Source organism: Leopardus geoffroyi, chromosome B4 (assembly GCF_018350155.1).
Source record: "Leopardus geoffroyi isolate Oge1 chromosome B4, O.geoffroyi_Oge1_pat1.0, whole genome shotgun sequence".
NCBI classification, from domain to species: Eukaryota; Metazoa; Chordata; class Mammalia; order Carnivora; family Felidae; genus Leopardus; species Leopardus geoffroyi.
In genome coordinates, this window is record NC_059341.1 from 125521526 (window position 1) to 125535973 (window position 14448).

The following is a 14448-nucleotide window of genomic DNA, read 5'->3' on the forward strand; positions in this document are numbered from 1 at the left end:
TCAGACAACACAAAGAAATAAAAGGCATCCAAATATGCAAGGAGGCAGCCAAACTTTCACTCTTTGCAGACAACATGATATTCTATGTGGAAAACCCAAAATATTCCACCAAAAAATGGCTAGAACTGATTCATGAATTCAACAAAGTCACAGGATATAAAATCAGTGTACAGAAATAAGTTGCATTTCTATATAATAATGAAACAGCAGAAAGAGAAATCAAGGAATCGATCCCATTTACAATTGCACCAAAAACTATAAAATACCTAGGAATAAATCTAACCAAAGAGGTAGAAAATCTATACACTGAAAACTATAGAAAGTTTATGAAAGAAACTGAAGACACACACAAAAAAATGGAAAAACATTCCGTGCTTATGGATTGGAAGAACAAATATTGTTAAAATGTTGATACTACCCAAAGCAGTCTATGTATTCAATGCAATCCGTATCAAAATAACACCAGCATTCTTCATAGAGCTAGAACAAACAATCCTAATATGGAACCAGAAAAGACCCTGAATAGCCAAAGCAATCCTGAAAAAGAAAACCAAAGCTGGAGGTACCACAATCCCGGACTTCAAGCTGTATTACAAAGCTGTAATCATCAAGACAGTATGGTACTGGCACGAAAACAAACACATAGATCAATGGAACAGAATAGAGAACCCAGAAATGGACCCACAAACGTATGGCCAACTAATCTTTGACAAAACAGGAAATCATATCCAATGGAAAAAAGACAGTCTCTTCAGCAAGTGGTGCTGGGAAAATTGGACAGCGACATGCAGAAGAATGAACCTGGACCAATTACTTACACCATACACAAAAATAAATTCAAAGTAGATGAAAGACCTAAACATAAGTCAGGAAGCCATCAAAATCCTAGAGGAGAAAACAGGCAACAACCTCTTTGACCTCGACTGCAGCCAACTTCTTGGCATGTCTCTGGAAGCATGGGAAACAAAAGCAAAAATGAAGTATTGGGACCTCATCAAAATAAAAAACTTCTGCACAGAGAAGGAAACAATCAGCAAAACTAAAAGGCAACTGATGGAATGGGAGAAGATATTTGCAAATGACATATCAGATAAAGGGTTAGTATCCAAAATCTATAAAGAGCTTATCAAACTCAACACCCAAAAAACAACTAATCCAGTGAAGAAATGGGCAAAAGACATGAATAGACACTTCTCCAAAGAAGACATCCAGATGACTAACAGACACATGAAAAAATGCTCAACATCACTCATCATCAGGGAAATACAAATCAAAATCACAATAAGATACCACCTTAGGGGCGCCTGGGTGGTGCAGTCGGTTAAGCGTCTGACTTCAGCCAGGTCTCGATCTCGTGGTCCAGGAGTTCGAGCCCCGCGTCAGGCTCTGGGCTGATGGCTCAGAGCCTGGAGCCTGTTTCTGATTCTGTGTCTCCCTCTCTCTCTGCCCCTCCCCCATTCATGCTCTGTCTCTCTCTGTCCCAAAAATAAATAAACGTTGAAAAAAAAAAAATTAAAAAAAAAAAAAAAAGATACCACCTCACACCTGTCAGAATGGCTAAAATTAAATTAACAACTCAGGCAAACACAGATGTTGGCGAGGATGTAGAGAAAGAGGAATCCTTTTGCACTGCTGGTGGAAATGCAAACTGGTGCAGCCACTCTGGAAAACAGCATGGTGGTTTCTCAAAAAATTAAAAATTGAGCTACCCTACAACGCAGCAATTGCACTATTAGGTATTTATCCAAGGGACACAGGTGTGCTGTTTAGAAGGGGCACATGCACCTCAATGTTTATAGCAGTAGTGTTGACAATAGCCAAAGAATGGAAAAAGCCCAGCTGTCCATCAATGGATGAATGGATAAAGAAGATGTGGCATATATATATACAATGGAATATTACTTGGTGGTCAAAAAGAATAAACTCTTGCCGTTTGCAACAACATGGATGGAACTAGAGTGTATCATGCTAAGTGAAATCAGTCAGTCAGAGAAAGACAAATATCATATGACATCACTCATATGTGGACTTTAAGAAACAAAACAGATGAACATAGGGGAAGGGAAGCAAAAATAAGATAAAACGTAAGAGACGAACCGTAAGAGACTCTTAAATAAAGAGAACAAACCGAGGGTTGCTGGAGGAGTGTTGGATGGGGGATGGGCTAAATGGGTGTGGGGCATGAAGGAGGACACTTGTTGGGATGAGCACTGGGTGTTATATGTAAGTGATGAATCACTAATTTCTATTCCTAAAATCGTTGTCACACTATATGTTAACTAACTTGGATTTAAATTAAAAAAAAAAAAGACTCAGAAAAGAGAACTGGTAGAGAATAGGGGCACTACAACCATTTCAGTTAACACGTGGTTTTCTCTAAAGGCCTAGCCTTACATAGATGAAAACTCTTTGGAACTAAGATATGTACTGTGTTTTCATTCAGTGCATATTGATATTTTGTAGCATGCTAAAATAAAAAAATAAATAAACTTGGGCATAATAATAAAAAAAAAGTTCCACAATCAGATAGTGGTGATGGTTGCACAACTCTGTGAATATACTTAAAACCACTGAACTGGGGGTGTCTGGGTGGCTCAGTGGGTTGAGCAGTGGGGTCTTGACTTTGGCTCAAGTCATGATCCCAGAGTTATGGGATTGAACCTCATATTGGGGAGAGAAGATTCTTTCTCTCTCCCTCTGCCCCTCTCCCCTGCACATGCACCCTCTCTCTCTCTCTCTAAAAAGCAAAACAACTACTGAACTGTACATTTTAATTTCTTTAAGTGTTTATTTATTTTAAGAGAGAAGGAGGGCACGCAAGTGGGGGAGGGGCAGAGGCAGAGGGAGAGAGAATCCCACGCAGCCTCCATGTGCAATTTGGAGCCCGACTCAGGGCTTGATATGGGTCTCCATCCCATGACCACGAGATCATCATGGGAGATCACGATCAAGAGTCAGACACTTAACTGAGTAAGCCACCCAGGTGTCCCTTAACTGTACATTTTAAAAGGGTGAATGTAATGGTGTCTGAATTATAAGTCACTAAAATACCTGTTTTAAAAGGTATTTTAAATGTGGGGCGCCTGGGTGGCTCAGTCGGTTAAGTGTCTGACTTTGGCTCAGGTCATGATCTCACAGTTTGTGAGTTCAAGTCCCGCATCAGGCTCTGTGCTGACAGCTCAGAGCCTGGAGCCTGCTTCAGATTCTGTGTCCTCCCCTCCCCCCCGTCTCTCTCTCTGCCCCTCCCCTACTCACACTCTGTCTGTCTCTCTCTCAAAAAATAAATAAATAAACATTAAAAATAAATAAATAAATAAATAAATAAATAAATAAATAAATAAATAAAAGGTCATAAATGTAAAAACAAATGGACAAAAGGAACCACATTCCTTTATAGTGTATGGGTCCTAATGATTTAGATTTCCTGAAGCACAGAAAAGCTTACATAATCCACCACCAGCTCCTCTTCCGATTCTTCTCCTCTCAGTTTCCTCACAACTTTCTGAATGAAGTCTTCAAACTTGGTGGCCAGATACACATCTTCATTCTGTAGTTGAAGCCCACCGCACTTCTGTCTGATCTCTTCAACCAGCCTTCAGGTAAGAACCAGTTCACGTTACTTACATTTTTAAAAGAGTTTAGGGGCACTGTGTCATTACATTTGTCAAGTTGCTTTGAGATAAGACATGTCACATGCCTATTTACCACCTATGAGATCTTCTATGATAATTGAAGAAATGGATAAGACCGGGAGAACAAAATCAAAAAGCTGCATTCTAAAAAATTTTTTCTGTTTATTTATTTTGAGAGAGACAGAAAATGCACGTGCACATGTGTGTGCATGAGAGGGGGAGTGGCAGAGAGGGACAGAGAGAGAGAGAGAGAGAGAGAGAGAGAGAGAGAATCTTGAGCAGACTCCATGTTATCAGCACAGAGCCCAATGCAGGGCTCAATCTCACAAGCCGCGAGATCATGACCTGAGCTGAAACCTAGAGTTGGAGGCTTCACCAACTGAGCCACCCAGGTGCCCCTAAAAAGGTGTCTGGAAGGACAGTGGATATTCTTTTGTCTTTAACTTTGTGCATGGCTATGATAAAAGAAACCAAGGCAAAAACATTTTACTTACTTGCAAGCAAGATAATTAAGGGGCACATAAAATCAGTTCCTATCCTTTCAAAGGTGCTCAAGGAATAAGGAATAAAGAAAAGTCCCTAATGTAAATAAAGATTATGAAACAAAAGACATTGTATAATATTTTCTGTAGATCATATATAAGAATGGAGCAAACATTTGTTTTATTACGTGTTTAGTGTTGGTACTAAGCAGAATCAAAATTATTTTTGAGGGGAACCTGGGTGGCTCAGTCGGTTAAGCGTCCGACTTTAGCTCAGGTCATGATCTTATATGGTTCATGGGTTCAAGCCCCGCATTGGGCTCTGTGCTGACAGCTCAGAACCTGGATCCTCTGTGTCTTCCTCTTCTTCTGCTCCTCCCCTGCTTGCACTATGTTTCTCCTCTCTCAAAAATAAATAAACATCAAAAAAAAAAATTCTCATTTAGAGCTTCCCAACTCCAGTGTCATATTGGAGGAAAATTAGCTAACAAATGTGAGGACGAATTTTAAAAAGAAACAAACAATTAGAAGCACTGATTTTCTAGGTATACAGGAGATATGAAAACAACTCCTGGCTAGTGACAGAGAAAGGAACAAAGATATGTGTTTGGCCGTGGAAACAAACAATCCAAAAAAGATGAAGAAAAGAGAAATAGAATAATGGTAGAGTGATAACATCCAGAACAAAGGATTGGATTGGATCTTCAAAGTCAAAGTCAAAATCCCCAGTGGAGGGGTGTGAGTCAACAGGGTGATAGTTTTACCTGACAACATCCATTGAGCTTGCTCCAGATTTAAAGAAGTCTGTCGAGTCTTCAATAACAGGGACGTTGCTTAAAATTCCAGCCCAGATGACCTAGACGGCAAGGATAATTTTTATGAAGGGCGTGCCATGAAAAACACAGTGGCAGAGACTGACCAGTGCCTCACCAAACCTACTTTTTTTTTTCATCTTGGATACATGGTCTGACTATATTTTTTAGCAACTCTTCAAGTTAGATGTAGCCGTATGACTGACTTCTAGCCAATGAGTATGAGCGGAGGTGAACTTGACACCCAGTCTTGACCCATGAAGAACCTCCTTCACACAATTCTCTGTGCGCTTTTGCCCTTTTTGGCTGCCTGGACTGTAGGTGACTTTGAAGATAGCATAGCCTGGGTCCCTGAATGATTCCACCCCTAATCCTCACATTCCAGCTTCACCTCTAATCCCCCTGCCAACCTAGAACTGCCTGGGATTATTTTGTGAGTGAGAAATAACTTTGCATATACATTTTGGAGTTGATTCCTACTATGGCTAATACAAAAAAGAGGAGAAATAAAGTTCCATCCTCACTACTCTGAAGACTGATGGTACAGTTGCAAAAATGCTTCAGTTTTGCAAGGTAAGGGTAACATTAAGGACATCACATGTTCACCTTGATGGTCCCTGCCACCTTCACCTCTTCGGCTGTAAGTTCTAGCACTGAGGTCTCACCCGCTGAAAAGTACTGAGAGGCTGGAATCATTCTTCCATCTTCAAACTGCAAATTCCTCACCATCAGCTACAGTGCAGCAACAAGACAAACAGAAGGATTGAAGATTAGGACAATTCAAAAGTGAGGTTGGTAGGGGAAGACGTGTCATAGATTACACAAATACAAGGGGCAGCTTATTTGGCAAATACAAAAATATGGATAGAAAGCTCTCACCATTATTTGTGAAAGGACTGAAATGGTATTTTAATAAAGGCAGCAGAAAGGAGAAAGTTAAGTCTAGGGGTAGATACATCTCAAAATGGGTAATAAGCTCCCAAAAAAATGGCATTTGGATATATGTAGACTAAAACCTACTGTAACTCCTCTTCCTCCTCCCCCCTCCTCCCACTCCTCCTCTCCCTCCTCCTCCACTTCCTCCTCCTCCCATCATCTGAACACTTACTCTGTAGCAGGCACAGTGCTATGTATTCATGTATGGATGCACGTATCTCATTTTAGTCTCATAAATCCCAATGGAAGCAGGTGCCATTATTATCCCCATTTTACTGATGAGGAAATGGAGACTCAGTGAGGGTAAGTGATTTGCCCAATGCCGCACAGCTGGGGTTACAACCGAGAAGCAGCTGGACCCTGAAGCCTACAATCTTAATAACTGATCTACCCTGCCAGCTACCAGAATATATCTGTAAGCTGCAAATTCCCCTTTGCTTTCTTCAAAGAGTGCACTGGGGCCAAGGGCCCATGCTTCCAAGCACAGCAGTGAGGGTGGCTGCCTGCATGGAAGGCAAAGGCAAGGAGCATCTGAAGAGGGCCACATCCATTGCATTTAGCCTCCTGGGCTCCAGCAGTGGGAAGGCAGACAGATGGGACTACTGTCTGTTTTATAGATGAGGAAACAGAGACTCAGAGGGGAGAAGCGTCCTCCACAAGACCAGTAAGTGGCAGAGCAGGGATTCACATCCTGTTTCCTGACTAAATTCCAAACTCTTTCTACTGTGCCACCAAGGTGACTGCACAGGTCCTTGAGGCTCATCCTAGGGAGACTTGTTCTCAACTAGGCACACAGAGCCAGCTCATCCCCCGACAGAAATAGGGCATGGGTATCTCGAGCCTCCCATGTCCCACTGCAAAGCTGGATTACCTTGTAAAAGGTATTTCCTTAGTAGCTTGGGTTATAGAAGGAAACCAAAAACGTTACTTTATAGGTGACCATATTGAACACTCACTGCTTTTCCATCATTACCAAAAAGAACAAGTCCATTTTTGGTAACAAGACCAGGCTTCATGGCACCTTTGATTTCCAGTGGTTCTCCAGAAGGCACGGAGCTTTTCAGCAATGACGAGCCATAAAACGTGACCATCTAATAAAGAGATCAAACCCATGTGAAATGAGGGCGTTACACCTACAAACAGGGGTGTGTGCAAACAGCACTCCCTGCAAAAAAGCTCCAGTTGGAATCATCATCTCTGATAAAATCGGAACACCCCAATGTGGGAGACTATATCAAGCATCTGTGGAAACGACACCGAGCAAGAGATAGTTTATGAATGTACGACTGAAGAGTTTCAAGAATGCCTCACAACCAGATGACATTTATCATTTCTTCACATAGATACGAAGGTAAACGAGACAAAAAGGTCTTGCAGACTTCGATTTTCAAAGGGGAGGGGAGGTGGTGATGGCAGAGAGTCAGTGAGGGCAGGTGCAGGTAGCAACCAGATGATTACAGTCCAGTGCGATTACTGATGGGAAGTACAGGGTGCTTTGTGGGTCAGTTCATGGAAACAGGACTGGATCCAGACTGTAACTAAGAAAACGTGATGGTAATTGATTTGTGATTGTAATTCTATGACTATTAGCTATCATCTATTGAAGATTATAATAGTTAACATTTATTGAATACACATGCCCAGAACTCAGTATGTAAATGAATTAACATGTATTAACTCACTTAATTTTCACAATGACCTGTAGCCAATAAAAGAGACACTATTATTATTTTTTAAGTGTATTTATTTTGAGAGAGAGTGTGTGTGTGCATGCGCAGGAGAGGGGCGGGGTGGGGGGGGGAGGGAGAGAGAGAACCCCAAGCAGATTCTATGCTGTTAGTGGAGCCCGATGCAGGGCTTGATCCCTGAACCGTGAGATCATGACCCAAGCCAAAATCAAGAGTCAGATGCTTAACCAACTGAGCCACCCAGGTGCTATTATTAGTCCCATTTGCAATAAGGAACCCAAAGCCCCACTGTTTAAGTAACCTGCCTGAGATTACTCAGCAAACAGTGGCAGAGCCAGAATTTTAACAGAAACATTCTGGCTTCAGTTGCCACTCACTTAACTACTGCACTAAACTCCCTCTCTTGGTCCTTCCTGATCCCACATATTTTTGTTGGCACCTAATACATACTAAGAATCCTGCTTAAGTGAGGATATTATCAAGACAATAACATGAAGTCCTTGCCCCATGGAGTACAAAGCCTAGTAGGGGTGGGGGGATTGATAAATAAAGAGACCCTGACAATATATAATACGCTGTGTCAGAGGCAGGTAGGGGGTTGTTGGATCAGGAGGATGGTCCCCCAACCTGGCCAGCACGGGCCTGTGAAGTCAGGGAACTCCCAAGGAGAGCTGAAACCTGAGAGCCAAGTTGGGTTGAGATTTCCCAGGGATTATAAGGCCCTTCCTGCTCCTCCCCTGCTTCTCCCCGCCCCCCCACCCCCCGCCACCTCTCCCACCTGCTTCTCACACCTGAGGCTCTTTGGGACTCCTAGACTGGGTAACACTCTCCTATCTCTGGGTCTTTGCTTCTTTGTTTCCTTCTCTACCTGCTGACCTCTTGAAGGGCAAACAAATGGACCAGCTTTTCTAGGAAGCCTTTCCTACTGCACCTGAGTCTGGGCCTCAAGGATAGCATTTGTCTTATTGCCTTGTGAGTGCTTATTCACTTCTCTGCTTTCTCTATAAAACTGAAGGCTCCTTGAGAGCAGAGGCTGTGCCTAGCATCTGCTTCACAGCAAATGCTCAGTACGAGTAAAGATGAGGGTGTTTTCATCCAGCTGGTCACATACACCTAGAATCACAGACCCTCTTCATGACCAAGGAAAGAACCAGAGGACTTATGTGTAATACCTTTTACAAAGGTAACACACACACACACACACAAAATTGGTCCCTGGCACATACCTGTCCATTTATCTCTGTCCAAGCTCCAGGGACTTTATCATGACCTCGGATCCAGTTATGCAAAACTTCGGCAGACTGATCCCAAGAAATCTAGGAAAGCACAAAGCTGAATCTCCTAATGCTACGAGTGTCAAAAGCAATAGAAACATCTCTCTCCATCAGTGGTGGAAGTGGGGTTGGGTAAGCATAGAATAGGCTGGATTGGAGATCTACCCTTTGGCCAGGAAATTGTACATTGGGAACTACTTAAAGGTAAATGGCCAAGAACTTTGGGGTGTATTATTGAGTGGATATAAATACCTCAGCATTTTCCTTTTTCTGGATGCCTTCATATGTTGCTCCTTCTTCTGGTTGGGGAATGCGAGGAGCTTTTCCATCGGCTATGAGTTGAACAGCTTCCACCTAAAGCCAAAAACATTATCTGGGTTATAGCCCAATGGTCAGCAATGGCATCATCTGTTTAATTGAAGCTCTGCAAAACAGAATTGCTACATAGAAATCTGTCCAGAGAGTCAGACTATAATAATAGACAACTACCATTTCTTCAGGTCCATCTATGTGCCAGGCAATGTGATAGCTACTTCATAGAAAATATCCTTTGCAGACATCACACCAATCCTGCCAGGTAGATATTATTATTCTGGTTTTACAGATGAGAAAAACGAGGCCTAGACAAGTGAAGCAACTAGCTCAAGAGCAGAGGTAGCCAATAGGCATCAGAAGCAAGATCTCCATCCAAGTCTACCTATTGCCAATATCAAGCCTGTACTCTTAAAAATGACTCCCTTGTTTCAACAAATTTCAACATCCCTTGATGACCCAGTGGGAATTTCAGTAATATAATTGTAAAATAAGTCACTGTGAGTGATTTCTATTTATCATGATGATTCTAGAAAGTGGTACGTTGTTATATTTAAGAAATTCAACTTACTTTCTAGTGTAGGACACCTGAAATTTAAAAATAATTAAAATCTACCCATGAGTTTGATTGCCTTTGGGATGTGTCCTGAATTCTCTTCTGTGCCAGATTCTCGTTTGCCTTGAGAGTCTCTCTCCTTCATGGGGAGGCCTACCTGAGCTTCAGTTCCCAGACCTCGCTCTCAGCATACACAGCTGCTGACCAACACCCACCCCCCAAAAGTATGTGGATGGAGAGACCCGAGAACAGGGCCAGTTCATAACTCATTCACTTGCCCACTTGTAGCTATAATATCATTGGATACATGATCTGGGCTTGAGCAAATGCCACTGAACACACCCAACACTATTTTGATTGTAATGATCATTTTTTAGCACCTACTGTGTGCCAGGCACGTTACACAAATGCTACCTAATTTTCATAGCATGCCTGTAAGTCAGGCAGTTATCTACACTTTACAGATAAGGAAACCAAGGCTGGCGAAGCTAAGTGACTTGCCTACTGTCACAACAGGTAAGCAGTAGAATGAGAACTTTGGTGTCTTTCTGACACCAGTGCCCTACTCTCTTAATCATTAAATGATACAAACAAATCACTTCTGTCTTTCCTCCTAAATCCATAGCTGCTGCTTTTTCCTAATGTCCATCTCTATGTGGCTGCTTCTACTATATATATCGAACTCGGAAAAAATTAAATGACACTGAAATTATCTTTCAGTATTTCTACAAGCTAATATATTTTTATGTTGTGGTGCATGTGCTTTGAGCTTTTTACCCAGAGCACATCTGAAAAAATGAAGCAATGCCAAATTTCGCCCTGTTACATAGACTGATTTCAAATACTTTTGAAGGAAGTCCAACTTCCATAGCAAAATTTCTTAAGAGTCTGTACACTTCTATACAATTAGTCATTATAAACAGGGTTGGAGATTCAAGTATTTGGCAAAATAAATGAAGCCATTTCATTGCTACTTCATCCATTTTATCAGTGCTCTCAGAAGAACAGGATAGCTTCACAAACTAAGAAATTTTAACATTCAGATTTCCACCCTAAATATACCATCCTACTGGCAAATATAAAATCTAATTTTGTTTTTCAGCTTTATACTGTGTATAACAATTAATATAGGAAAATTCTCAAAAAAAGAAAAATATTTCTAAAATCTTAAAGGTTTACTAAATTCTTCTCGATGGCATAAATATACTAACCATGGCTTTGATTCCTTCAGGAAAGAGAAACCGATTATAAAGTGAATCCACTGTATCATTGGGTTCAACATCACATGACTTCTGAAGAAGGATGGGTCCTGTGTCTAAACCATCATCAGCCCAGAAAACAGAAAACCCAGCTTTCTTATCTCCCATAATTAGAGTCCTGTGAAAAGAAGAGCTTCAACTTAAAATGTTGGTATAATGTATGACAAAGTGATGCGTTAGTGATATTAAAGTACAAGATAGTTATAGTGGAAAGTAGACAGTGAGGGAAGCTACCATGAGAAATTAACAGCAAAGCCAGGAGATGTCAGCATTCATAAAATCACTACTTAATGGTACCACTATTTTGTACATTCCCATATCTATAGTCTTTCTTGTTAATACACACTAATGACTGCTAGTCTATTCAAAAGGGCACTGGAGCCCATCATTACTACCACTCATTAACTGCCAGTTGCCAGCTTTCTACTGTGGCATCAAGCAATTTTGCCCACCTGGGTCCAATTCCTACATCATAGTTGACCCTGTATTAGGCAGAATAAGATAAAGGAAAACAAAGCGGAAGATACTCAGTAAAGGAGAACTGATTATTAATTGAGATGATATAATTTGGATATAAGTGTCAGAGCTAGAATTAGCTCTAGATTGTCCATGTAAATTATAGTAAAAGATGGTTGGTTAATCCAACTCTTTGTATTTTATGCTCTAGGAAGCTTAGCCTAAGAGAAAATGTTGGCCCTGGGGGCTTCTGGGTGGCTCACTTGGTTGGGCATCTGACTCTTGATTTTGGCTCAGGTCATGATCTCACAGTTCATGGGACTGAGCACCATGTGGGGCTCTGCACTGGTAGCACAGAGCCTACTTGGGATTCTCTCTACCTCTCTCTCTGCCCCTCCCCCACTCATGTATACACTCACGCACACACTCTCTTTCTCCCAAAATAAATAAATAAACTTAAAAAACAAAAAAAGAAAAAGAAAATGTTGGCCCTTAAGAGCATATAATACAACCAATAAGCTGAATATGTGAACAAATACATATAAAAGTATATCACAGAACAGGCTAATATCGACATCATCCATGTTTATGACCTAAATTTTTTTTTGTGGAATAATTTCTTTTTTTTATTTTGATTTAACTTTATTTATTATTTTTTAAAATTTACATCCAAATTAGTTAGTATATAGTGAAACAATGATTTCAGTAGATTCCTTAATGTCCCTTACCCATTTAGCCCATCCCCCTCCCACAACCCCTCTAGCAACCCTCAGTTTGTTCTCCATATTTATGAGTCTCTTCTGTTTTGTCCCCCTCCCTGTTTTCATATTATTTTTGTTTCCCTTCCCTTATGTCCATCTGTTTTGTCTCTTAAAGTCCTCATATGAGTGAAGTCATACGATTTTTGTCTTTCTCTGACTGACTAATTTCATTTAGCATAATACCCTCCAGTTCCATCCACATGGTTGCAAATGGCAAGATTTCATTCTTTTTGATTGCTGAGTAATACTCCATTGTATATATATACACCACATCTTCTTTATCTATTCATCCATTGATGGGCATTTGGGCTCTTTCCATACTTTGGCTATTGTTCATAGTGCTGCTATAAACATGGGGGTGCATGTGTCCCTTCGAAACAGCACACCTGTGTCCCTTGGATAAATACCTAGTAGTGCAAATGCTGGGTCATAGGGTAGTTCTATTTTTAGTTTTTTGAGGAACCTCCATACTGTTTTCCAGAGTGGCTACACCAGCTTGCATTCCCACCAACGATGCAAAAGAGATCCTCTTTCTCTGCATCCTCGCCAACATCTGTTGTTGCCTGAGTTGTTAATGTTAGCCATTCTGACAGGTGTAAGGTGGTATCTCATTGTGGTTTTGACTTGTATTTCCCTGATGATGAGTGATGTTGAGCATTTTTTCATGTGTCAGTTGGCCATCTGGATGTCTTCTTTGGAGAAGTGTCTATTCATGTCTTTTGCCCATTTCTTCACTGGATTATTCATTTTTGGGGTGTTGAGTTTGTTAAGTTCTTTGTAGATTTTGGATACCAACCCTTTATCTGATATGTCATTTGCAATATGACCTAAATAATTTTAAATCTCAGAGCTACCAATTGAGCAAGATCTAAGTCAATGAATCAATCAATCAATCACTCTTTTCAGAAATATTGAGGAATTAATTGGCATTATGTTATCAAGAGACTTGCAAACATTCATATACTTTGACCCAGTGATTCTGCATGTAGAAGAAATGTGAAATGAGAAAAAATACAAGTTTAAATGCAAAGATAACCACACAGTACCATTTAAAAGAGCAAAAAAAAAAAAAAAAAAACAATTCATGCAAATACAATGAAGTGTTATTCACCACATTGAAACTAAGTGTAGTTTTCTGCCTAATTAATAACTTGACACTGAGAGATATCAAGGAGATGCACAGGTAAAGGAGAGAAGGCAGAAAAGTGTACCTACAGCAATAAAAATGTTAGATCAGAGCCACTTCCCTCAAGGAGCTTAAAGTTGAACAGAAGACAGATAACAAAGAAGATAATTTCAGGTAATTCAGCATTTCCTGACATGTACTTGAGATTCTCTGTGCAAAAACAGTTCTATGGTCGAATAAGTTTGGGAACATTGTATACTCAGATTCCCTCCTAGAGATTATAATGCTCTCTCACTCAACACATATAATAGGTTCTAAGAAGTCCTGTGATCAAGAAATCCATCATAAACCAAACTTGTCTGACTATAGAACCTTTGTTTGCTCAGTCACTTAGTTAAACCTAATGAAGCCAGTACTCCATAGACTATTCTTGGGAAATGCTATCTAGCCCATGCTGCACCTCTATGTCTCAGGGGAGTTCATGCAATAGTAGCAATCAATCAGGGCCTCACACCTCCTCAAGCACACCTAGTTCCTTGATCCCCTAGGTAAAAAAAATAGAAGATTATAGGCAATGGAAATAGGCCCATCTTCTCTGTAATTTAAAAAAATGCTCACCAGTTGATAGCAGAGGCTCCTCTATGCCTGGGAAGGATGGAGGGGTGATATATGATGGAGCCGTACTTTGGGCTGTCAATTACATCCATGGGGATAAACTGTGTGCAGAAGGGAAGCACGTTTAGCTCAGCACCCACAGATTTGTAGGCCTCTGCCACCTCCTTTATGGTCTTGCCCTTGACTCTCCATCTGGGGAACTTGAACACGGGGGTCCCATCTTTCTCTGCAGCTAAAGCTGAGCAAGAAAGAGAAAACGATTTTCATTAAAAAAAATTTGGCCATAAGTTTATATGTGCAATGTGTGGATTCACACATTGCAGTTTTCCAGCTTCATGAAACATTGACAAATAAAACATGTTGAAGAACAATTTAGATGGTCACCAGAATTTGACCTGTTACAATTTTATCATGATCCATCCATTTTTCTAATGCGATTTTTTACCTATATATTTGAGGCATAATATATTTAAACTCAAAAGTTTGTGACTAGGGGTGCCTGGGTGGTTTAGTCAGTTAAGCATCAGACCCTTGATTTC

General features: G+C 40.6%; 1 protein-coding gene across 1 annotated transcript in view; it reads right to left on the reverse strand.

Moving 5' to 3' along the window:
* ALDH1L2 (aldehyde dehydrogenase 1 family member L2) overlaps nucleotides 1-14448 on the reverse strand; it is a 71807-nt gene that overhangs the window by 40420 nt on the left and 16939 nt on the right. The window contains exons 3-10 of the mRNA XM_045466164.1: nucleotides 13913-14147; nucleotides 10904-11069; nucleotides 9077-9178; nucleotides 8777-8866; nucleotides 6819-6953; nucleotides 5533-5658; nucleotides 4879-4970; nucleotides 3446-3593 (exon numbers count right to left, since the gene is read on the reverse strand). Of these exons, the coding sequence (XP_045322120.1) occupies nucleotides 3446-3593; nucleotides 4879-4970; nucleotides 5533-5658; nucleotides 6819-6953; nucleotides 8777-8866; nucleotides 9077-9178; nucleotides 10904-11069; nucleotides 13913-14147 (1094 nt within the window). The remainder of the gene's footprint in view (nucleotides 1-3445; nucleotides 3594-4878; nucleotides 4971-5532; nucleotides 5659-6818; nucleotides 6954-8776; nucleotides 8867-9076; nucleotides 9179-10903; nucleotides 11070-13912; nucleotides 14148-14448) is intronic.